The 25,402-nt window shown below is 34.9% G+C and overlaps 1 protein-coding gene across 3 annotated transcripts in view; it reads left to right on the top strand.

The window, feature by feature from the left end:
• The window catches only part of AFG1L (AFG1 like ATPase), a 237,506-nt gene that overhangs the window by 125,039 nt on the left and 87,065 nt on the right, over positions 1–25,402 (top strand). For all 3 annotated transcript variants that reach the window (XM_065911302.1, XM_065911301.1, XM_065911303.1), the window contains one exon: positions 18,213–18,271. In XM_065911302.1, the coding sequence (XP_065767374.1) occupies positions 18,213–18,271 (59 nt within the window). The remainder of the gene's footprint in view (positions 1–18,212; positions 18,272–25,402) is intronic.

Here is a 25,402-nt window from a genome sequence, read left to right as displayed (position 1 = left end):
CTAGAACTTTATAAAGCAGTAATAAGGATTTTACATTTTATTATAAGAGAAATGGGAAGCCACTATAGTGTTTTAAGTAGGGACTGGTAAGATTGGATTTGGAATACCACTCTGGTTATAGTATGGAGAATGGGTTACAGAATGGGGTACAGTAATTTGGTGGATTCAGGGAGACACTCTAGTAGGTTATTGCTATATATACTGGACAAGAAATGATAATAACTTGGTACAAGGCAGTAATCTCATCTTGGGGGCTGTTTTGCAAACCAGGAGCTATTTGGCAATGTTGGAGACATCTTTGGTTGTCACCACCAGGCAGTAAGGAGAAGTTGGTGCTGCTACTGGCATCTCATAGTAGAAGTCAGAAATTCTGCCCAAACATCCTGTGGTTACAGGGATACCTCCCTCCCCAAAACTGAGAACTATCAAGCCTAAAATATCAATAGATATGAGGTTGAGAAAACTTGATATAGGATACAGATAGGATAGATTTGGAAAAGAGTTAAGAAGTGAAATGGGTATCACCTGGTTATAGGTTGGATATTGAGGAAAAGGAAAGGACAATTTCTAAATTTGTGGCTTGTACAACTGGGTGGGTGGTAGTGCCTTTATTCAATAAAGACAGAATAATCTGGAGGCTAGAAGTTCAGAAGATATTGCCTAGTGGAGAAGAACAGTGGAACACTGTATTCCTCACCACCTCCCCCCCCCACCCCCGCCCCGTTATCTTTAGCTGCCATGCTTAACTTTCTTCCACATCATTCATCTTGTCCTCTCCATTTCTCATTCAGTTCAGTTCAGTTCAGTTGCTCAGTTGTGTCCGCTCTTTGCGACCCCATGAATCGCAGCACGCCAGGCCTCCCTGTCCATCACCAACTCCCAGAGTTTACTCAAACTCATGTCCATCGAGTCGGTGATGCCATCCAGCCATCTCATCCTCTGTTGTCCCCTTCTCCTCCTGCCCCCAATCCCTCCAAGCATCAGGGTCTTTTCCATTTCTCATTAGAATGTATCAGTTTCCTGGACAAGAATAAAGGTTGTTGTTGGTAGAAATTACAGTTACACCTTTATTGTCAATTTGTAGATAAATAAGTTATTAATTTTAATAGAAAGTGATTAGAAACCTTTAATTTTAATAGAAAATAATTGTTAGCCAAGTAAAAGCAAGACCGGAATTTAGGAACTTGGAAGAGAAAATAGCTCTGGAGGTAGCAGTCTGGGTAAGTCCAGTACAAGTAGACAGGGAAGCAACACTTGAGGCGTGCAGGGAATAAGGGACCAGAGAGTGACTGCCTCTGTGTCACTGTCTTTCTAGTCCTCACGTCTGAGTCCTACCCTGCTCAGGTCCACGGCCTCATTGTCTACACCACGTAGCTGTTAAAATCTCAGACCGGTGTCAGCTCAGGATTGCTACTTTGGCTTTTAGCTTCCTGATTGTTTACTGGTCTGCAGGGATTCTTACGCTTTCTTGTAAGCTCAGAATATGTTTAATGTATTTTAAGCATTTGTAACACAGCATTTGGAGTGCTGTTTTACATTTTCTAGGGTAATCTGGTTAAGCTTCTTGAACTTGAAGCAGAGAGGATCCACAAGAATAGGAAATTGCTGGGAAGTTTTTAGATAAAATATATCTAGATTAGTTTATATTTGATTCTTTTATAAACTCTCAAGTAAACGATTTATTTAGCATTTTTGTCATTTAGGTAAATACAAATGTACATGTAGAAATGCTCATGTACAAATAGACGTATTTTTACATTTTGAAGATGATATTGTCAGATCATTAGAAGAGCTAGAAACAAAATCCATAATTAAAATATCATATATATGCTACTCACTTTTTAGATTCTAACAAAACTTTGTTAATTTCATGATATTCTAGTAGGAAAAAGCAATACTATAGATTAAGTGCATGGAGACTCTAAGAACAAATTAATAATAGATTGGTAGATTAAGTTAATTAAATTGAAATTAATAATTAAACTTAAGAACTTGTTCAATCAAAAATATAAATATATTTTTGTAGAGAAAAGAATATGCAAGTTGAAATGGCTGTGCTTTTCGACAGTAAAATAGAAAGTGCTAAAAGAAAAAAATCCCTTGCTGACTGAGGAAGGCATTGTGGACTTCTCGTTTCTTATTTATTTATTTACTCATTTTTGCTGCTGCTGAGTCTTCATTGCTGAGCATGGACTTTCTCTAGTTGTGGTGAGCCGGGGCTACTACTGTTGGTTGCAGTTCAAGGGCATCTCATTGTGGCGGCTTCCCCCGTGGAGCGCAGGCCCTAGGAGTGTGGGCTTCAGCAACTGTGGCTCACAGGCCCAGTCGCTGTGACTTGCGGGCCCCAGAGCACAGGCTCAGTAATTGTGGTGCGCAGGGCTTAGTTGTTCCACCGCGTGTGAAATCTGCTTGGACCAGGGATCGAACCTGTGTCCTCTGTGTTGGCAGACGAATTCTTATCCACTGGACCTCCAGGGAAGTCTCTTGGACTTTTGAGTTTTTAATTCACTGTTTATTATAATGAAAATACTATAGATAGCTTTATAATGTCCAAGAATAATCCTGTGTTACTTAGATTATCAGGCAACAACACTGTGTGATTCTTCCTCTAGCCAATGTATTTGTAGTAAGTAAAAGACTGGATATCACTGGGGAGTTGATACATGCACACACACACATGCTCATGTAATTTGTCATATTAATACTTCTAGGGGGTCTTCCCTGGTCGCTCAGACGGTAAAGAATCCGCCTTCAATGTGGGAAACCTGGGTTCGATCTCTGGGTGGGGAAAATCCCCTGGAGGAGGTGATGGTAACCCACTCCAGTATTCTTGTCTGGAGAATCCCCATGGACAAAGGAGCCTGGCAGGCTACAGTCCATGCAGCTGCAAAGAGTTGGACACGACTGAGTGACTAAGCACACACACACACAATACTTCTAGGGAGAAAAAAATCCATTGACGTTCTCCATAAAAGCATGAAAGAGCACTTGACAAAATTCAACGTCTTGATATAATCACACCATGACATATAAATAGATGGAGAGTCTTTTAATATGATACCAAATATATGTATATCAGTTCAAAAGACATAATTATGCTTACTGGAACCATTGTGGTATACCTGCTAGAAGAATGTAGTAGACATCCTTGACAAGGATGTCAGTTATCACATTTTAACATTGAACTACAGTCCAGACTGAAATATTATATGAATGACTAGGTGGATAGGGAAAGAGGAATCACCATATATCTTAGATTATAGGAGCTCTCAAAGATTAGTCATACTACTCCTTTTTCAAAGTTATGTAAATAGAAAATACTTTAATATGGGAACAATAAGTAGGAACGAGAAGTAAGCAAGCATTAGAAGGTTGTTTTGTATTCTTTAAAAATAAGGGAAACATAGACTGTGTAATATAGAAGATCTAAGCTGAGAGAAGACAAACAAATGTGTTGAAAACCTTTTTTACTAAGAATTCAGATGAAATTTTAAAAAGCTACATGTGATAAAGGGGTTTAAATTAAATCAGTTAAAATCAGTATTAGAAACACTGAAGTGTAGAATTGAAACTATGGAAAATGAAATCAGTGATGAAGGAAAATCACTTATGAAGCTCTGGCAGTGTGCAGAAAGAGAATAAAGAATGAAAAGATTTTTTTAAAAAGTCAGTCCTCTGGAGGAAAGAGGTCTTAAAATGTGAACTTATTAAAAAGAAGTGTTGAAAATAAGAAAATTGATCATAACAGTGAATTGAGTTTAAGTGAATATTTGTAGTTTCTGCTTGCTTATTTATTTGTAAATTTTATTCCCCTTGGAGAGAGAGTTTACAGATCCTAAGTGATAGTATCAATATTTGTGGCACTGATAACTAGGAAAAAAATAATATATATATTGTCAAGTATATTAGAATTTAAGATACCCCTTCTACTTTTCAAATTGCTAGAAAAGACAAGGGATCAAAGTAAAAATATTTCTTAAAGCAAAAGCTAGAAAGCAGAAGAAACAGCAGAAAAAGAATAAAAAGCATGAAACACAATCAGGCATGTCAATGACAGGAAATATAAATGGGTTACATACTCTATTAAAAATGAAAACTTCTGGTGTGGCTGAATAAGCTCCTAACCAAAAGACCTTGCAGACAGCCATAATACATTCTGAACAAAATATGTAACACAACTATCTGAAGGTTCCATAAAGATTATAGAAGGGAGACAAAACTTGGAAGAGAACCAAATGAAGAAAATTTCCCTGTTTTTTAATATTTTTCTTTCTTTCTGTTTGAAAAATGGTTATCAGCTTTAGGACAGATAAAGTTAGTGATGCATTTGATGACTAAAATTCTGATAGAAAAACCACACTGTTTCTGGCTAGAATAACCAGATTACAGCGTTTAGGGCAAGCATAGCTGCTGGAAAATGAAAAATGAATCCCAGGGAGAACTAGGTTGATAGCCCCAGGTTCTCATATTCTGTGTATAAATTCTCTGACTGGCTTCTGAACTATACAGTTGCAGAGCAAACTAGAAGCTTTCTAAGGATAGGATACTGAACTTAGATTTGAGTTTATAGTTTAGTCCAACCTAGGTAATTTCTTGCTAAGATAAAAATATCAACGCTCTTCAGAAACAGAATCCAGAAGGTCCAGAACACTGCCCAAAAGTGAAGAATGAGGAGATATTACCTATTCTCAAGAGAAAAAACCATCAGTAGATAACAGATAACAACTCCAATATGCCCCAGATATTGGAATTAGCAAACAAGGACTAAAGCAAGGACTGTAGCTATAATTTAGGGGGAAATGAGGTAAAGAAAATATGTTTGTAATGAACAAAAGGATAAGGAATGTCAGCAGAGAAATACAAACCATAAAAAAGTACCAAATTTAAATTTTAAAGCTAAAAGACAGTATTTTAAATAAAAATTCACTTGAAGAGCTTACTAGCAGAATAGGGATAACAGACAAAGAGCCAGAGAGAACTTAAAATTAGCCAATGGGAAGAATGGAAAATGACAGAAATAAAGAAACAGAGACTTGAGAATTTGTGGAGCTGTAACAAACTTTCTAATATATTTCTAATTGGAATCCTAGAAGGCAAGGAGAGATAATGGGTAGAAAAACTTTTGAAGAAATAATGATCGAAAGTTTCCCCAACTTGGGTGAAGACATAAATTTACAGATTCAAGAACCTCAGTGAAATCCAAGCAGAATAAATACAAGAAAGTACTGCTTAGACACATAATTGAATTTCTAAAAGCCTAAGGTAAAGAGGAAATCTAGAAAGCAGCAGAGAAAAATGACATTAAATACAGGGAACAATGATTAGCTCTTGATGACTTCCATCAGAAACTGGAGGCCAGAGACAGTGGAATGACATCTTTAAAATGCTGGGGAAGAAGTTATCAACCAAGAATTTTATATCAAATAAAAATTTCCTTCAAGAATAAAGACAAAATAAAGATATTCTGATATCAAAGAAACCTGAACAAATCCAGCATCAGATATGCAATACAAGCTATTCTAAAAGAAGTTCTACAGGTAGAAAGGAAATGATAACAGACATTTGGATCCTCAAGAAGAAAAGAAGAGCATCAGAAATGGTAAATATTGGAGTAAATATAAGTAACTCCTTTTATTTTTAATTTATTAAAAATAGAAATGATTGTTTTATGAGAAATTTTAACATCATCTTATGGGATTTATAATGTGTGTAGATATGATGCAAATGACACATAGTACAAAGTGGGGTATTTAGATGGACTTATATGGATGCAAGCTTTCTGCATTTTTTTGTGTGAAGTGGTATGGTATTAATTCTAAGTGTGAAAAGTTAAGGATACTGGTAAGCTTGGAAATATTGCAGGTTTGACCCTCAGTTCTGTTCAGTTGCTCAGTCATGTCCGACTCTTTGCTACTCCATGGACTGCAGCACACCAAGCCTCCCTGTCCATCACCAACTCCTAGAGCTTACTCAAACTTATGTCCATTGAGTTGGTGATACCATCCAACCATCTCATCCTCCATCGTTCCCTTCTCCTCCCGCCTTCAATTCTTTCCCAGCATCAGGGTCTTTTCCAGTGAGTCAGTTCTTTGCATCAGGTGGCCGAAGTATTGGAGTTTCAGCTTCAGCATCTGTCCTTCCAATGAATAGTCAGGACTGATTTCCTTTAGGATGGACTGGTTAGATCTCCTTGCAGTCCAAGGGACTCTCAAGAGTCTTCTCCAACACCACAGTTCAAAAGCATCAATTCTTCAGTGCTCAGCTTTCTTTATAGTCCAACTCTCACATCCATACATGACTACCGGAAAAACCATAGCCTTGACTAGACGGACCTTTGTTGGCAAAATGATGTCTCTGCTTTTTAATATGCTATCTAGATTTATCATAGCTTTTCTTCCAAGGAGCAAGCCTCTTTTAATTTCATGGCTACAGTCACCATCTGCAGTGATTTTGGAGCCCCTTCCAAAACATGTCTGTCACTGTTTCCATTGTTTCCCCATCTATTTGCCATGAAGCGATGGGACCTGATGTGATGTTCTTTGTTTTCTGGATGTTGAGTTTTAAGCCAACTTTTTCACTCTCCTCTTTCACTTTCATCAAGAGGTTCTTTAGTTCTTCATCACTTTCTGTCATAAGGGTAGTGTCATGTGCATATCTGAGGTTATTGATATTTCTCCTGGCAATCTTGATTCCAGCTTGTGCTTCACCTAGCCCAGTATTTCTCATGATGTACTCTGCATATAAGTTAAACGAACAGGGTGATAATATACAGCCTTGACGTACTCCTTTCCTGATTTGGAACCAGTCTGTTGTTCCATATCCAGTTCTAACTGTTGCTTCTTGACCTGCATACAGATTTTTCAGGAGGCAGGTCAGGTGGTCTGGTATTCCCATCTCTTGAAGAATTTTCTACAGTTTGTTGTGATTCACACAATCAAAGACTTTGGCATAGTCAATAAAACAGAAGTAGATGTTTTCCTGGAACTCTCTTGCTTTTTTGATGATCTAGTGGATGTTGGCAGTTTGATCTCTGGTTCCTTTGCCTTTTCTAAATCCAGCTTGAACATCTGGAAGTTCATGGTTTGGTCTAGACCACCGCATAAAGCCAGTACTGCAATGACGTGAATCACATGATTTTTTTGACTTCCTAGTGCATCTGAAGATTTGTTTATACTACTGTAGTTTATAAAATGTGTAATAGCCTTATGTCTAATAAAAGAACATGTACACCTTAATTAAAAACACTTTATTGCCAAGAAATGCAAATCATTATCTGAGCCTTCAGTGAGTTGATATCTTTTTATAATAGTAATGTAACCAAATCCAGATTTGATTGCTTGTTCCTCATAAGCCAATAATTTGAGAAGCAAGTGTCAGTAGAAAAGAAAGGTGCCTTAATCATAAAAAGCAGCAATCCAGCCAGAAGGTAGACTCATGTCCAGAAACCAACTCCAAAGATTCTGCTTAGCCATGACAGTTTTTAAAGGGAAAAATGGGATGGGGGGAAGAATCTCAGTGAATCATTGAAGGTAGGATGTTGGGTTCTGCATCATTCTCCATTGAGTGCAGACTGGCTGTCTCTTCAGTTGTTATCTCACCTTCATGACCTGCCTGCGGGATTGCTAAAGAGGCTGTTGGGGATAGAGAGCTAGTAATTTTGTAACTGCTTGGTTCTTCTTTCTTTCTGTTTGTCTAGGAAAAGAATCAACAGATTTGACAAGGCATGGTACAGCATTCAGGAGAGCTTAAATCAGGAGTTAGTTTCAATTGCTTAGTAACCTCATTCCTATAATTAGACTCTCTTAATTATAGTGGGGAACAGAAATGGACAAGCAGGAAAGGGGCAAAGGAGCTGCTTTCAGTAACATAAAAGGTCACTAACTATAGATCACCGTAACAAATATAATAATAAGGGAAAAGTTTGAAATATTATGAAAATTACCAAAATATGACATAGAGACATGAAGTGGACTAATGCTGTTGGAAATACGGTGCTGATTGACCTGCTTAACACAAGGTTGCCACAAACTTTCAGTTTGAAAAAAATGCAATATCTGCAAAGCTCTATACAGCAAAGCAGTATAAAAGGAGATTTACACATCGTCATCCCTAGAACAACAACAAAAATAAAGGCCAGTTGACAAGAAGGAATTTTAAGATGTACTCAAATAATTTTTAAAAAGGCAAGAAAAGAACAGATGAAGAAAAAGCAGAAGAGACAAAAAGAAAACAATAATTAAATCATAGCCCTAAATATTAAAATGCCAAATGATACTGAGAAAGAAGAATGGAGCTGGAGGAATCAACCTTCCTGACTTCAGACTATACTACAAAGCTTCGCTCATTAAGACAATATGATACTGACACAAAAACAGAAATATAGACCAATGGAACAGGTAGAAAGCTTGGAGATAAATCCATGTACCTGTGGGCACTCTATCTTTGACAAAGGAGGCAAAAATACACAATAGAGAAAAGAGAGTTTCTCAATAAGCGGTGTTGGGAAAACTGGTTATATAGGTGTAAAAGAATGAAATTATAACACTTCCTAACACTGTGCATAAAAATAAAGTCAAAATGGATTAAAGACCTAAATGTAAGGCCAGAAACTATAAAACTCTTAGAAGAAAGCATATGCAGAACACTGACATAAATCACAGCAAGATCCTTTATGACCCACATCCTAGAGTAATGGAAATTAAAACAAAAATAAACAAATGGGGTCTAATTAAACTTAAGAGATTTTACACAATGAAGGAAACTAAGCAAAGTAAAAAGACAACCCTCAGAATGGGAAAAAAATAATAGTAAATGAAACAACTGATGAAGGGTTAATCTCCAAAATACACAAGCATCTCATGCAGCTCAATATCAGAAAAACAACCCAATCAAAAAATAGATGGAGGACCTAAACAGACATTTCCCCAAAGAAGACATACATATAGCTAATAAACACATGAAAAGATGCTCAACATTGCTCATTATTAGAGAGTTGCAAATCAAAACTACAATGAGGTATCATCTCATACCAGTCAGAATGGCCATTATTAAAAAATCTACAAAGAATAAGTGCTGGAGAGAGTGTGGAGACAAGGGAATGTGCTTGTATTGTTAGTGGAAATGCAAATTGAAAGTGCCCATATGGAGATTCCTTAAAAAACTAGGAGTAAAACTACTATATGACCCAGCAGTCCTACTACTGGGCATATACCCTGAGAAAACCATAATTGAAAAATACACAAGTACCCCAAGGTTGATTGCAGCACTATTACAATAGCTAGGACATGGAAGCAATCTAGATGTCCATTGACAGATTAATGAATAAAGAAGTTGTGGTGCATATACACAATAGAATATTACTTAGCTATAAAAAGGAATGCATTTGAGTCAGTTCAAATCAGGTGGATGAACCCACAGCCTATCATACGGAGTGAAGTAAGTCAGAAGGAAAGACAAATGTTGTATATTAATGTATATATATGGAATCTAGAAAGATAGTACTGATAATCCTACTTGCAGGACAGCAAAGGAGATGCAGACATCAAGAACAGATTTTTGAACACAGTAGGGAAGGAGAGGGTGGGATGATTTGAGAGAGTAGCATTGAAACATACATTATCATATATAAAATAGATAGCTAGTGGGAATTTGCCACATGTCACAGGAGACCCAAAGCCACTGCTCTGTGACAACCTCAGTTCGGTTTAGTCGCTCAGTCATGTCCCACTCTTTGCGACCCCATGGACTGTAGCATGCGAGGCTTCCCTGTCCATCTCCAACTCCTGGAGCTTGGTCAAACCCATGTCCATCGAGTCGGTGATGTCATCCAACCATCTCATCCTCTGTCGTCCCCTTCTCTTCCTGCCTTCTATCTTCCCCAGCTCAGGGTCTTTTCCAATGAGTCAGTTCTTCACATCAGGACCTCCAGAAGTACTGGAGCTTCAGCTTCAGCATCAGTCCTTCCAGTGAATATTTAGGACTGATTTCCTTTACAATTGACTGGTTTGATATTGCAGTCCAAGGGACTCTCAAGAATCTTCTCCAACACCACAGTTCAAAAGCATCAGTTCTTCAGTGCTCAGCCTTCTTTATGGTTCAACTCTCACATCCATACACAACTACAGGGTTTCCCAGGTGATACTAGTGGTAAAGAACCCACCTGCCAATGCAGGAGACATAAGAGATGTGGGTTTGATTCCATGTCTGAGATGCAGGTTCAATCCCTGGGTCAGGAAGACCCTCTGGAGGAGGGCACGGCAACCCATTCCACTGTTCTTGCCTTGAGAATCCCATGGACAGAGGAGCCTGGAGGGCTACAGTCCATAGGGTCAGAAAGAGTCTGAAGAGACTTAGCACCCACACACACTTGAGACTCCAAAGACACCTTTTAGGGCCAAAGTGAAAGCTGTTGGCTGAGCCTCAGCCTGTCAGAGTTGATAATGAAATAGATGGTTCTAAAAGTTAACCAAAGAGTCGCGGTCTCTGCCACTAGTTTTTGCCTGACTGCTTTGGGGTCATCTTTGTCCACAGGGATTCCGCTAAGTACCTAAGGTTTGTTTTCTCATTGAAGACTCCAGTCATGATATTTCCATTCATTGATTCTGTGTATAAAATGAAACTCTGGTGTGAAAAACTACTTCATTGGTGTTTGACCTACTGAAAGTAAATATATAAGTGTATGGGTGGTAGTATTTTTGTAATCAAGATTTTATGTAACATTTTGTTGTTTATCTTTCTTTTCTTTTTTTAAAGGATCCTGTGGAGCTTTTTCCTTGGACCCCCATTATCACTGTTATAGGGAACTGCAGCATTTAAAATGTCATAGGATATCTAAAATGGGGGCTGGCAGTTATTTGAATAAAAAGATGGATTCAATTTATAGGACTATTCATAGAATTGATGGATAGGATTTCATCTTCCTGACTTCTCTAAAGCAGTTTTCATTCAAAATACTAGCCAAGGATACATGTGGTAAATTATCATCAGCAACAATAAATGTGTAGAGGACCCTAACGTTTCTTTCAGATTTTTAAATCTGTGTGTTGCTAAACACGTTATTGACACTCGCATTGAGAAGGAATGAGCACATAACAACGTGGATGAATTTTAGAAAGGTTAGAATGAGTTAAAGCAGCCTAACACAAAGGAATATATACTCTATAATTTCATTTTTATGGAGCTTTATATAAGGTTTTATGGTTTGCTTTGGAGATTTTAGTATATATGCTTAACTTAACACAGTCTACCGTCAAGTGATATTAGACTGCTTCAGGTATAGCAGAAGAACTTACCATAGTATACACCCATTTTTCTCCTTCCAAGCTTTGTGCTATTGTTTCCATAAACTTTACTTCCATGTTATAAATCCCACAATATATTGCTATTATTTTAGCTTGAGAGGGAGGCGGGAGGGGGGATCAGGATGGGAAATACGTGTAACTCTATGGCTGATTCATATCAATGTATGACAAAACCCACTGGAAAAAAAAAAGGATTTAGATAATAATTTTTAAAAGGCTCATGTTTGCCCAGAGTTGCCATTTCTGGTGCTCTTTACTCCTTTATGTGTTCCAGGTTCCATTCCATATTATTTTCCCCCTGAAGACTTCTTTAAAAGATTTCTTATAGTTTTGGTGTTTGGGGAATGAATCCTTTCAGCTTTTGTATGTCACAGAAAGTCCCTACTTAAGAAGATATTTTTGTACAGAGTAGAATCATATGTTGCCAGTTTTGTTTCTTTTCTTTTGACCTTTAAAAATGTTGCTCCACTGTGTCTGGCTTGTGTTGTTTCAAGTGAGAAGTTGCTATCATTCTAATCCTTCTGTATGGAATATATCTTTTTCTCTCTGTGCTTTCTTTGGCTATTTTCTATTGCTATGATCTAAAGCTCACTAATATTTTCTTCTGCAGTATCTAATCTGCTGTTATTCCCATCCAGCATATTTTTTGTCTCACATATTTTCCATCTTGAAAAATTCTTCTTCGGTTTTTTAAAAAATATTTTCCATGTCTTTATTGATATGCTTGTTCTTCCAGCTGCTTGAATACATAGAATATAGCAAAACTGTTTTAATGTTCTTTTCTTCTAAATTTATTATCTGTGTCATTCCTTGGTCTGTTTCTGTTGACTGATTTTTTTCTTTTTGTTCTGGACCATATTTTCCTGTTTCCCTGCATGCCTGGTAATTTTTTTTTATTAGATGTCAAACAATATGAATTTTACTTGGTTGGATATTGGATATTTTTATATCCCTATGTACATTCTTGAGCTCTATTCTCTTTCTTACAAACACTTTGATTCTTTTAGCTATTGCTTTTAAATTTTGTATGGCAGGACTAGAGCATATTTAGTCTAGGACTAATTTTTCTTGCTACTGAGATAAATCCCTTCTCAATATTCTGCTCAGTACCCTGTAAATTTAGAAGTTTTCCAGTCTGTCTGGTAGAGACAGGCACTATTCCTAGCCATGTGTGAGCCCCAGTGATGGTTTCCTTGAGTACTTTCGAATGATTCTTTTCTTGGCTTTAGGTAGCTTCCTCACACGTATATGCTGATCAGTACTCCCCTGGGAACTCAGCTGGGCCCCTCAACCTGTCTTTAGCATTTTTTTTCACTGAGCAGCTCTCTTTTCTCTGGTACACTGACTGCCCTGTGAACTCTAGCTACTTTTTCTTCCCTAGACTCTCACCCATCTCCTCAGTTGGGGAATCTGAGCCAGGCTTTGCTTGGGTTCCCCCTCCTTGTGCATAAATGCTTAGGTTTCCTATGTTCCAGGCACAAAGTGCGTAAGTTTCCTATTCTCAGAGAGAACTGTCCCTTTTTTTCTGGTGTCTGGTGTTTATACAAAGCTGTGCTGACCAGGACTAGCATTATGGAATGCCACTCTTAAAATCTGCTTGCAATAGTGTATTCAAGGAAGCTTCCTAGAAAATGCGGGTTTGAGCAGTAGATGGTATAGAAAAGAAAGTCAAGTCATCATCTGGGCTCACTTTTCTGCCTGGGATACCCTTCCTTTCTCTCTGCTTGGTGGCACCCTGATTATTTTTCCAAGGTACTCTAGTCCCATTGTTACCTGCAAAGCTGCCTTTGAACCCAGATGAGATGAATAGTTCTCATTCTTTATGTTATGTTTATACCTTGTATCCTTTTATACCTTATATCATTGTTATGATCTGCTTGTGTCTGTCAGCTGCAACAAGTCCAACTGGTTACACTGTGGTTCTGAAAAAGTCTATCAGTTTTAGTCTCATTAAAGATCTTCCTCTGAAATTTCTAGATATACCAATTACTAGCTGGAAATCAGCAAATTATTTTAAAAACTCCGAGTGTCAGTTTCTTTATCTGTAAAATGGAGGTGGAAATATTTGCTGTGTAGGATTATTAAGATTATCGTTTGTGTGAAATGTCTAGCAAATTGCCTAACTCCTGCTGGATATTCTGTAGATGTTAGTTCCTTCTTTTATTTATTTTTTGTCTTCAGCACTCATTTCAGTGCAAGTCATAGGAATACATGAATGTATGTTGAATTGATTATAAAATTGTAATATGCCATCAAATGGACATATTTAATGCACTATAATATCTGTACATTTGGTATAATAGTGTTTGAACTCCAGTTAGATTTTTTAAAAGAAGCCGAGTAGCTCTTCCTGCTTACGTGGCCTAAAGATGCAATTTTGTTTTAATCTACACTAAGACAAGCGTCTCCTGGAAGGGTAAACCAGATTGGTTCCATAGAGCCATATAAGTATTTTATGTTAATTTTTAGGAAAACTCCTTTTAATTACCTGTCTTAAAAGCTTTTCTTACTCAAAACGCCTATTTCTTATATAAATAGGTGTTATTCATTCTGGTCGTTTTGACACTGGATTTTTAAGGAAAAGACCTACATGTCCGTGGGCATCTCCAAAGTATTTATGTAGATCCCTGTAATTACTTTAAAAGTCCTCTTTGCATGTATTTCATCTGTAAGTATTATTACAGTTATTCACTGTGGAGAATGTTGAGGTCCTTATACCATTCTCAAAAAATGAATGTCCCATGATTCCAGTACTCTGTCTTATATGACCAAGTGCTCATTTAGCTCTGGTTAGTGATCATTTAAAAATTGTAGGCAAGAACTTCTGTTGAATTTAAAAATGCTATTTAGTAAATAATGACAAATGTTGATTTAAGTGTATTACAAAATCTTTATGTCTAAGAAAAATAATATTAAACAACTAAATATTAAAAATTCTGGTAGCTAAATAACATTCCAAGAGATGTATCTATTGTATTGATAATTAGCATAATATTTGAATTGCAAAAAACTCTTCAGTTTCACGAGTACAGTCCTTTTTCACTTAAGTGTCCTATAAAAACCTAAAGGTTTTCAAGCCAAATGAATTCTGTTTAGAATTTTGTTTAGAAAATACTTCCCAGATCATGAAGTTTGAATTATCTATCCTTTTAAAGGCTGATTTTTTTAAAGTTAAACCTTTAAAACTTAAATCTCAAAGATTTAAAGACATTATTATTGTACTTTAATTTTGCTCAGTGAAAATTTTCTAATCAAGAATATTACAAGTGGGCCTTTACATTTCTCATTGCCATTGACCTTCTGAACGGTGCATGCCTATTAAACTACATCTTGCATGAATGCATGCTAAGTTGTTTCAGTTGTGTCCTGACTCTTTGCAACCCTGTGGACTGTGGCCTGCCAGGGTCCTCTGTCCATGGGATTCTCCAGGCAAGAATACTGGAGTGGGTTGCCTTGCCTTCCTCCAGAAACTACATCTTAGGGTGTGCCCTATATGTCCATTCAAAAAGATATTTTGTGAGTAAGACCAAAAGCCAAAACTTAACATAGATAAACTTTCATTAGTGTAATATTTTAGTTTTTTTTTAATATTTTAGTTTTATTCTATAACATTTCATTTTTTTGATATTCACTAGGGTTGTGTATGTTTCTTTCCCTAATAAATTTTCAAAGAGCTTATTAAGTCATAATTGACATACAATAAATGGCACGTTTTTAAAGGATACAATAATAATACAATATTATAATAATAATACAATAATACTGACATAGGTATACATCTGTGAAATCACCACCACAATCAATATAATTAACATTTCCATCACATCCCCAGTGTTCCTCCTCCCTTTTTTTATCTCTCTCTGCCATCACTGTCCCAATCTGTTCCTTCTTAAGAAAACTGATTTGCTTTATATTGCTATAGATGAGTCAGCTTTTGGTAGGGTTTTTTTATACATGGGATCACACAGTCTGGTACTCTTTTTTTTGAGGGGTGGAGGGTATTACTTCTTTTACTTTGTATAATTATTTTAAGATCCATCTATTTTTTGGTGTGCATAGATAGTTTGTCTTTTTTATTGCTGAGTACTATTTCAATATGCAGATGTGCCAGAATTTGTCCAGTCACTTAATGATGGTCATCTGGATTCCTTCCAGTTTTTGGCTGTTACAGATAAAGCTATAGTTTCTAGCTGTTATGATAGAGCTGCTATAAACATTGTGTGTGTTTAAAAATTATTTCATTTTTTATTTTTACTACTTACTGGCAATCATGACTGTTGACTTCTTATCATATACCAGTATTTTTATGCACCTTCTCCAGCAACTTTATAATTAGGGAAGACTAGGAAAACATCTTACTTTAAACCCATTTCCTACATTTTACCCATTTTATTCATTCGAGGTATTGATTATAGGAAAAAAAGATCTCATTTTGAATTTTGAGATCCTCACAGTCTGGCTAGCATTATCTTACTTTCTGTAATATCAGTAAATAAAAATTTTAAGTGTAACTGAATTTAAAGCCTGTAGTCCTTAATTAACCAAAGAGCTTATGCAAATACTTTCTTTGCTATAATGATGTTATGATGAATATTTTTCTAAAGAGAATAAATGTTTTCTAATGACCATATTTTATTTCCAGAAGTAAGTGTGGCAGTTGAAATCTTAGTTATCAAATTTTCTTTAAACAAGAAAATATAGAAGGGAGCCCATAATGCAATACTTAAAAAGGAAAACTGAGACATTAACTTGCAATTTTTATCATTTGGAAGATTTTACTGTTATTTTTATACTTTTTTATTTTTTAAATCTTATTACTTTATAGAGTTGACTTTTAAAAGGAATGCTTTATTTATTTTGGCTGTGCCATGCAACTTGTGGGATCTTAGTTCCCTTACCAGGGATTGAACTTGGGCCCTCGGCAGTGAGAGCACCCAGTCTTAACCACTGGACTGCCAGGGAATTTGCTAAAAGGAATGTTTAATATACAATAAAATTTCAACCTTCTGAAAAAATATTCCAAGTCTCCATTTTTTTTCATTTATTTTTATTAGTTGAAGGCTAATTACTTTACAATATTGTAGTGGTTTTTGCCATACATTGACATGAATCAGCCATGGATTTACATGTGTTCCCCATCCCGTTCCCCCCTCCCAACTCCCTCCCCATCCGATCCCTCTGGGTCTTCCCAGTGCACCAGCCCTGAGCACTTGTCTCATGCTTCCAACCTGGGCTGGCGATCTGTTTCACACTTGGTAGTATACATGTTTCAATGCTGTTCTCTCAGATCATCCCACCCTCACCGTCTCCCACAGAGTCCAAAAGTCTGTTCTATACATCTGTGACTCTTTTTCTGTCCTGCATATAGGGTTATCGTTACCATCTTTTAAAATTCCACATATATGCGTTAGTATACTGTATCGGTGTTTATCTTTCTGGCTTACTTCACTCTGTATAATGGGCTCCAGTTTCATCCATCTCATTAGAACTGATTCAAATGTATTCTTTTTAATGGCTGAGTAATATTCCATTGTGTATATGTACCATAGCTTTCTTATCCATTCATCTGCTGATGAACATCTAGGTTACTTCCATGTCCTGGCTATTATAAACAGTGCTGCGATGAACATTAGGGTACACATGTCTCTTTCAGATCTGGTTTCCTTAGTGTGTATGCCCAGGAGTGGGATTCCTGGGCCATATGCAGTTCTAGTTCTAGTTTTTTAAGGAATCTCCACACTGTTCTCCACATTTTTAACAAAAAGTATGCAAAGCTTAAAATTTGTTTCCTTTTCCCACTTACTGGTGCTTAATAATGTGTGTTTATGTGTGTATATTGGAGAAGGAAATGGCAACCCACTCCAGTATTCTTGCCTGGAAAATCCCATGGACTGAGGATCCTGGTAGGCTACAGTTCATGGGATCACAAAGAGTCGGACACGACTGACTTCACTTAGCTTAGCTATATATGTATGAACATGTACCATGCCACATGTACATATATAAAGCACCATTCTAAGACAGTAAAAACTACCTGTTTATGATATATAACTATGTTAAATTTATAGTCTATTAAGAATGGAGTTTTAATCTTTAGGTAGTTTCTTCCTTTTTTCCTTCAATTTTGGCTGTCCTGGGTCTTCATTGCAGTGCACAGGCTCTTTGTGGCACACAGGTTTTACTCTGGTTGTAGCACGTGGGCTCAGAGTTATGGCATGCGGGTTCTCTAGTTGCATTATGCAGGTTCTCTAGTTGTGGCACGCAGGCTTAGTTGCCCTGTGGTATGTGGAATCTTAGGTCCCCGACCAGGGATTGAACCTGAATACCCTGCATTGGAAGGCAGATTCTTAACCACTGGACCACCAAGGAAGTTGTTAGGTCGTTTCTTTTAAAGTAGAGTGTCCCTAATGTTATTTACTTTAATGGCAAATATATAACTTTGACACAAATATATACACAGTTCTATCTATTGGTGTGTTTTCTTAAAAGGCATTGTATTACAGTTTTCTGTACTGAGAACTTTTATTATGGGTGAGATTAGGGGGATATAATTTGTTTCCTGATAGAATCTAGGTGTTCAAATATTAATAATTTTAAATAGGTCATCTTTTTATGTTGAGTTATTGTTTTAGGATCATTTGTGATATCATCCAAATTTTTGCTTGCATTTTATTATAGTTTAAAGCTAATTTGGTCAAAGATCTTTTGATGTTCTTTCTATGATTATTAATTTTTTCTATTATGAAGAACATAATAAATTTTGTATAGTACCAGAATAGAGACAAATTTTGGTTATTTTTATTCTCCTTCACTTTATCTTTTTCATCGGTAGAAAGCTTTATTTGCTAGGCTAAAATATAACCTAACATGATTTAAGCTAAGTGAAAAGCTAATACTAATTTTTTCTTTCAGATCTCTATAAAAATGGACTCCAAAGAGCTAATTTTGTCCCATTCATAGCTGTCCTGAAGGTAAGAAAAATCACTTACTTGTGTTCAGTGACTAATATCATATTGATTGGTAATTAAGGACTTTTATAGGATCACTATGGTCTTACATACAAGCAGAATTTATTTTGATATTTATAGTAATAGTTAAAGATACTAGAGAAGAAAGAAATCTTTTTTATATAGTATTCATCAATTTGTATGCAGGAAAAATTGCAAAATATGGTATAAATTATTGTCTAGCTGAAACATTCGATAGTTTGCATTTTATGAATTTTAATTTGAGGTTTGCTCATAAATATTATAGTGGAATGTTTGAACTTATACATTGATTTCTGAAAAAATATTTAATGTTCCTTGTTTCCTTCCAGTTAATGGCCATTAACATGTTTTCCCAGCTATTAAAGTTGCTATTTTAGAGTAGCATTATTACAAAAATATTCTAATATATTTAAATGTGATTGCCATCAAGTTATCATGAAATTATGTCAAGTTGAGGCACATAGTTTAAATATTTGTGTGTATCATCACCGCATAGAGTTTAAAATAGTCTTCATTACTATATGATTAAGTATAAAGTAGCCACCTTTTTCGCTGTTAATTTTAATAATTTTTAATGCAATTATTTAATAATTATGCATTCTACCAATATTTATTAGGAACCTACTATGTGCAAAGTACTACATTAGGTATAATGGATAATATAATCATTAAGCAAGTTGTGTTTCTTGCAAGTCACTTATAATCTAGTCGGGTATATACTATGTACCCAAATACCTCTAACTCAAAGCAGAATGTGATAAGTATCAAAAAGAAGCACATATGCCCAAATATAATTCCTGTAATTTTCAGGCACATTTCTCACTGTCCATAAAAGCATATCCAAAGAAAGGATAGAACTGTGTTTTTTTTTAAAGACATAAAACTCAAAAATTCTTACCAAGAAGGAGGGGTAAAAGCATTTATCTTCAAATATTCTGAAGATGTAGTCGGACAATCTTTTTGAAATATACTTCAGTGGGAGCTATTGTTAGTGCCAAACTTTATTCCCTGTGCTATCCAAACATCTGTTTCCTTGACCAGTTTTAGGTTCTCAGAGGATTTTAGTTTCTCTGAGATATTTATAGATATAGGAAAAAGTACTTTTTGAAGATTTATGCTGTTAATAATTTTTTTCCCTTTATATTCTTACTTTACATTTGAGGAGAAGGTAGATTTGCAGTATTTTCTCCACCTGGGAATCCAAAGTAATGTGGTGTATGTAGATACCAAAATATAAACTGGGAAGCTAAGAAAAGCAGATGCTAAAAATAGTTTCTTCATGTAGCATAAAACACACAAAGTATAAAGAGAAGGCTCACAGAATGAAACAAATTAAAAGGTTCTCAGACATCTTTGTAGCTGTACATTTTTTTAAACCCCAAACCTTAGTTTTTGTGATATTTTAACATATCATTGCTAATAGGCAACAAAATTGGCCAGGTTGAGTTTAATTCCTTCCCTTTTCTACTCTTAATTTTTTCTTTCTTTTTGTTATTTGGAAACTCGGAGCCATATTTTTCCATAGATACAAAAATATAAATGGAATAACTGTAAAAAGAAAAAAGAAAGCAGTGATGGGAATGTCTTTCTCTCCCATGTTTAGAGAATTTGTTAAGTAAATTATAGTATAGTCACATGAGGGGATATAGTATAGTTATTTAGAATGACATTTTCAAAAATTGTGTGATAATGTAGAATCATGCTTAAGGATAATATGAGTGGGAAAATACAATGTAAGTGTATTTATTACTTTTCTTGGAAATAATATATATACATAGAAAATACTGAAAATAAATATCCCTAAATGTAAACAGAACTTTTTTTCTTAATGATAAGATTATAGATGATTAAAATTAATCTGTTTTAGACCTTTCAAAGATTTCTGGAATGATATTGAATTATTTTTATAATAAAAATTGTTTTTAGTATAAGTAAATTTTCATCCATCCTTCCTAGAAAATCAGCAGACCTGAATAAGACTACCCATATTCAAAACTGAGAAATCAGCAGAAGGTAAAATGAACTGAACATGGGTTCCATGTAGAGACTATTAAAAAAATGAAATGGCAGCAATAAGAAGGAAGTATCAGGAGTAGATGGAGGAGAGGTAGGCATGAACCAAACAAGTAAAAACACATGAAAACTTGCTTTAGAAGAATTATCCCAGGAAATGGGAGGTTTTTTTCAGTTAAAACTTTGCTATATTTTAAAAGAAACTAAAGTTATGGTACCAATGAAATAAGAAACCAGAGATGAAAAACTGTAAGATTAGATGAAGAATAAGCTGGCAGAACTAAGAAAAGACTGAAGACAGGCCCGTTAAAAAGTGAAAAGCATCTTACTAAAAGTAAGTCAAAGAATCAACACTACTGAAAATAAAACCAGTGATAAAGAGATCAGACTTATGAAAAGAAATCACACATATGAAGCCAAAATAGTCAGAAATTAAAAACTATTAGAGAGAAGGTGTTAGTATGGAAACTAGACAACAGATCAAATATTCACATAATTTGTATTTCTAAAAAAGAAAATATAAAGATAAAATAGAAGAATAATGTGCTTTTCTGGTGTAAAACTGAACTTAAAGGATAGAGAATCCTACAATTATATAGAAGAAGAACCAATGGGGAAAAAATCAAGCTAGACTGAGACTTTTTCACCTAACGTTGGTTCTGTAATAGTGTAGAATAGTTTTTACTATACTGAAAAAGAATAGATGTGCCCTCTTGTCAACTGCACGGTTATGAAAATCCAAGCCCAAAATGTGTATTTTGGGATATATGGTAATTCAAAAATTGCAATCCTCATGAAGCTTCCTGAACAAACCAAGATTTTGCCCTACCAGTCAAAATTAATAGCTTATTAATGGAGATATTATGGTAAGAAAATATTGGTGGTGGTCTCTGAATTTGATTAAATAGTATCTTGGTTATTGTCTACAATCAGACAATAAGGTTTTTTTTTTTTCCATTTCATGTGTGAACTTCTGTAATTAAGTTAACTACAGAATGCTGAGTATAAAAAAGAGACCTCAGCCCACACTAGCAGTTTGAGTAGAGGACATGGCACATGTCAGGAGTGTTTCCAAAGATCAGGTTATGAAAAATTAGTTACCAGACAAAGCAGGAAAGGGCATTCAACATGGAGGGAAAAGCACATGGGAAAAGCATGAGAATTATATAGATTAAAAATGCTGTGATTAGTACTAAGCTCATTGAATTTTCATAGAATAGTAACTACTATTCTTCTGTTTACTTGAGGCTTGGGATTTTATTTAAAACTCAGATTCCCTTCGCCCAAAATAATAGCAGAGTATGTTTTGTATTGTATGTAAGTATTAAAAAAAAACATTTTGGCAGTTAACATTTCCTTATTTATATAAAAAGATGGTTAATATTATTATCGTACCTACTTGAAGCTTCATATCACTTAATATTCTGATTTTGATGATTTATTCTTGAAGAATCTTTGTCTTGATTTTATTTTTTTTTTCATTTATTTTTATTAGTTGGAGGCTAATTACTTTACAGTATTGTAGTGGGTTTTGTCATACTTTCTTGATTTTAATAAAGCCTAGGTAATTCTTTTTAAGTATGTGAGCAGATATAGTTGTGAGAGCATTTGTTGGTATCTACATAGCACCAATTTATAAAATTAAATACATCTGTCTCAGTCTCTGCACTGCAGTATTTTAGAGTAAACTGATAATCTATACCAGGGGTTAATAAACTACAGACAGTGGTCAAATCTCACTTGCGCCTGTTTTTGTAAATAAAGTTTTATTGAAAAGCTTAATGCTCGTCTGTTTCTATGTTGTCTATTTCTATTTTCCCACTGTCATTACAGAGTTGTGTAATTGTGGCAGTGAAGTATGGTCTTTAAAGCCTGAAATGTTTACTCTCTGGCTCTTTAAAGAATTTCTTACCCTTAATCTATGTAATATACAAAGGACAGAGAAACAAACAACTGTTAAAAATAACACATAAATAGCACTTGTTTTCTATAAACTTGTTTTATGTGGTGGAAAACATGTGTCAGCATAGATTCATTAGTAGGTCTTGGAGAAGGTGACATTTTGAGAACTTGCTGGATAAACGGTTGACTGAAGGGAGAATGCTTGATAAACTAAAGGCAAGTGAGTGGTCCAGCATCAGCTTCGAATAATTTGGTAACCTGAGAAATATCAGCTTTGTTAGGATCAGTTTTCTTAGAATGTCTTCTGTTGTATACATTTAAAAAGAATAATGTCTTAAGTGTACATGCATTGAATAATATTTGAACATAATCTCACTGCATTGCATGCATTATTTGGAACTACTAGGTTAAAAGAAAAAGGGGACCAATTGTATTTTTGTCCTAAGAAGAATAGTTTCTTGGGTTAATTTCATCTAGACTATTATTGGCCTACTTGATAAATGGATTGCCTGGCAAACACTACTCTTCCCATTTGGCCAAATCTTGCACTCTATCATATTTTGGAGGATGTTTTCTGTTTGGGTTAAAAAAAAAATCTCTCTGTTCACTCCATCACTTAAACCCACATCACCCATTTTGTTTGATTCATTCTGTAATGAGCCCTGAAAGAGATAAATGCTATCATAAATTTTAGAGTTAAAAAAAACTCCATGTGAATTTCATTAACTTTCTTTTTATGATTTTCTTATTTTGTCTAACAGTATGGACAAATCTAAAATAATTCCCCCTGGGAAATATTCTTATACAATATAAAAATGTGTTTCTGCCACATGGTGATATATTCTATTGTCAATGATATAGCACTTTAATTCTCATTGATAGTAACATTTTTGAAAACTAATTCTCAAGTTTTTTATTTCTGTTTAAAATTAAGTGAGTTAGATGATTAATAGATTATTGAAATGATAACTGTAAGTTGATAAAAAATAACCAGCAAGGGATTTGACAGTATAAAATTCTCTTTGATGTGTCAGATGAAGAAATTAGAAAAAAACAAGATACTAGCATTAACATTTAAAAATGTGAATTTTCCATTTCCTGGTGAAGAGTTGCCCCTTTGGAAAGCATTATAATCTGCTTTAGTTTAACATTTGTTGAGTTGAAATATGCAGTACATAAAAATACTTTGTAATCTAAGGTAGGAATAGTTTTGTTATTATTACGATTTTTATAATATTTGTTTATTGTTCAAGCAATGACTTCATTTCTTCTACTTGGTTGTTAATGTTTCTAAGCTGTTATGCATCCTTTATTTAAAACTTAAAATAAATTTAGCTATGTACTAGCATTTGTGTTTTTGTTTCCTGAGGAATTTTTTCTGAGGGATTTTATACCTATTGTGAACTCTTGGAGGCTATTACCATGGTGTGATCTCTAGTTATAAACTTTAGCAAAATTGTCTATAACCCTTATATAAAGTGCTTCAGTGTTCAGCCTTTGTTCAGCCACCTGCATTAGGATTTATAGACTTGCTAAGTGTATGTTTGCCATTTTTTTCCTGCCACAATTTTCATTTCATTGGTGAAATTGATTTGTCAGTTTGTTCATTACCACTTTCAATACTGGAGCTTTCACAGGGCTAAATAATCAGAATCAGCCTTTGAGGTCAGTGTCAGCCCCGCTGACCTCTACTGTGTTGTCACCTGAGTCAGCCTAGCAAGGATTAACCCTTTGTTAGTGTGATAATGTCTTCACTTATGAGTTGGCTTTTTAATAGTTAAGATTGAAAGAAGCAGAACAAAAGTAGTAAACTGAACTCCAAAAGTGAAAAGAGTTTGGCTTTCCCCTACAAATCACCGAAGTATTCATTTGAATTTTAGTATTTAATATTTTAAAATATAAAAATTACTATTTGATTTGTAAAATATTCCTATAATTACCAAGTTTGAGACAAATAAAGTAAGTAAATTACCTGAGATATTTTTATAAATCTATTTAATATATATTTGAGGAAAAAATATTTTTTAAAAATTGGCTTCAGTACAAGCACTAAGCTTTATGTGTAGTAGTGTTTTGTGCCATGTCCATGAAATTAATAAGTATCTAGAATAAAAATTGTTGTTATAGGACTTAAAATGTAATTCTTGTCCATCTTCATACCAGAATGTATACCTTCTATTAGTCTGAGCCTACCTATGTAAACATAATTTGGGGTATATGCCTTTTAAAATATTATTTCCCATAAATGTCTTATATAAAATGAAAATAATGATTTCCCATAAAATATTTAAATATAGATTTGTATCTGTATAATTATGTATAAGATATATATAACTACATATTTATATCAAACTGGAATATAGCAAGCTATTGCTTATATGTAAAACACGTACTGTTTAGGTCTTGAATTCTCTTCTCTTAGAATAATAAATAGTTATTTTTGGTTAAATTACAAGAAATCAATTCTTTGATGACGAAAATGGTTTAAGGGAAGTGTGTCTTAAATATGAATTAGTTGTTTCTTTGACTCATGAGACAAATTAGTTTAATTACATGTGGCAATTTTCTTGGCTAGTGATGTAATGTGAAATAAAATTCTCCCTTTCCCCTCCCTGAAAACTCAAGCCAATTAATAGAACTTTTAAGCTCTTTGTCATAGGCCACCATGGAGGTCTGCAGAGAAGAACTTTAATCCAATAAACATTTCATTTAGATCATGAAAAGAAAGCCTGAGGAGAAGCTCCTGTAAGAGAGGGTGTTACTATGATTCCAGCCATGAAGAGATGTGAGGAATTTGCCAAATTAACCAAGAGGTCCTCATATTTAACGCATAAATGTGTCAAAACTAACAGAATAATTATTTAATTTGCTTGAACTCTATATTGAGAAAACTCTAAAAAGCCATGACTGTTTTCTTCAAAGCCTTCACTGTTGGGCTGGATGGACAGGGCAAAGGGAGGTTGTGAGAAATCCAGATAGCAAATAACACTGGCCGGAGCTGGTCAGAAAAGGGAATAGATAATTAGACGTAATTAGCGTGTATGAATTGTTGTCTCTCTGCCCTTAGCTTGAATAAATTTTGAAGAAAAAACCCTAGTGGTGAAAATCCTTTGATGTAGGAAGAGTCATTGTGGCTTGGCAGCATAAAGGCAGTGTTTTATACTGCTTACATAATGGTGGTGATACAGAAAGAGTGAA

This window comes from Muntiacus reevesi, chromosome 19 (genome assembly GCF_963930625.1).
Source record: "Muntiacus reevesi chromosome 19, mMunRee1.1, whole genome shotgun sequence".
Lineage (NCBI taxonomy): Eukaryota > Metazoa > Chordata > Mammalia > Artiodactyla > Cervidae > Muntiacus > Muntiacus reevesi.
The sequence above is the reverse complement of the archived record's forward strand: the minus strand, read 5'-3'. Positions and strand labels throughout refer to the sequence as shown.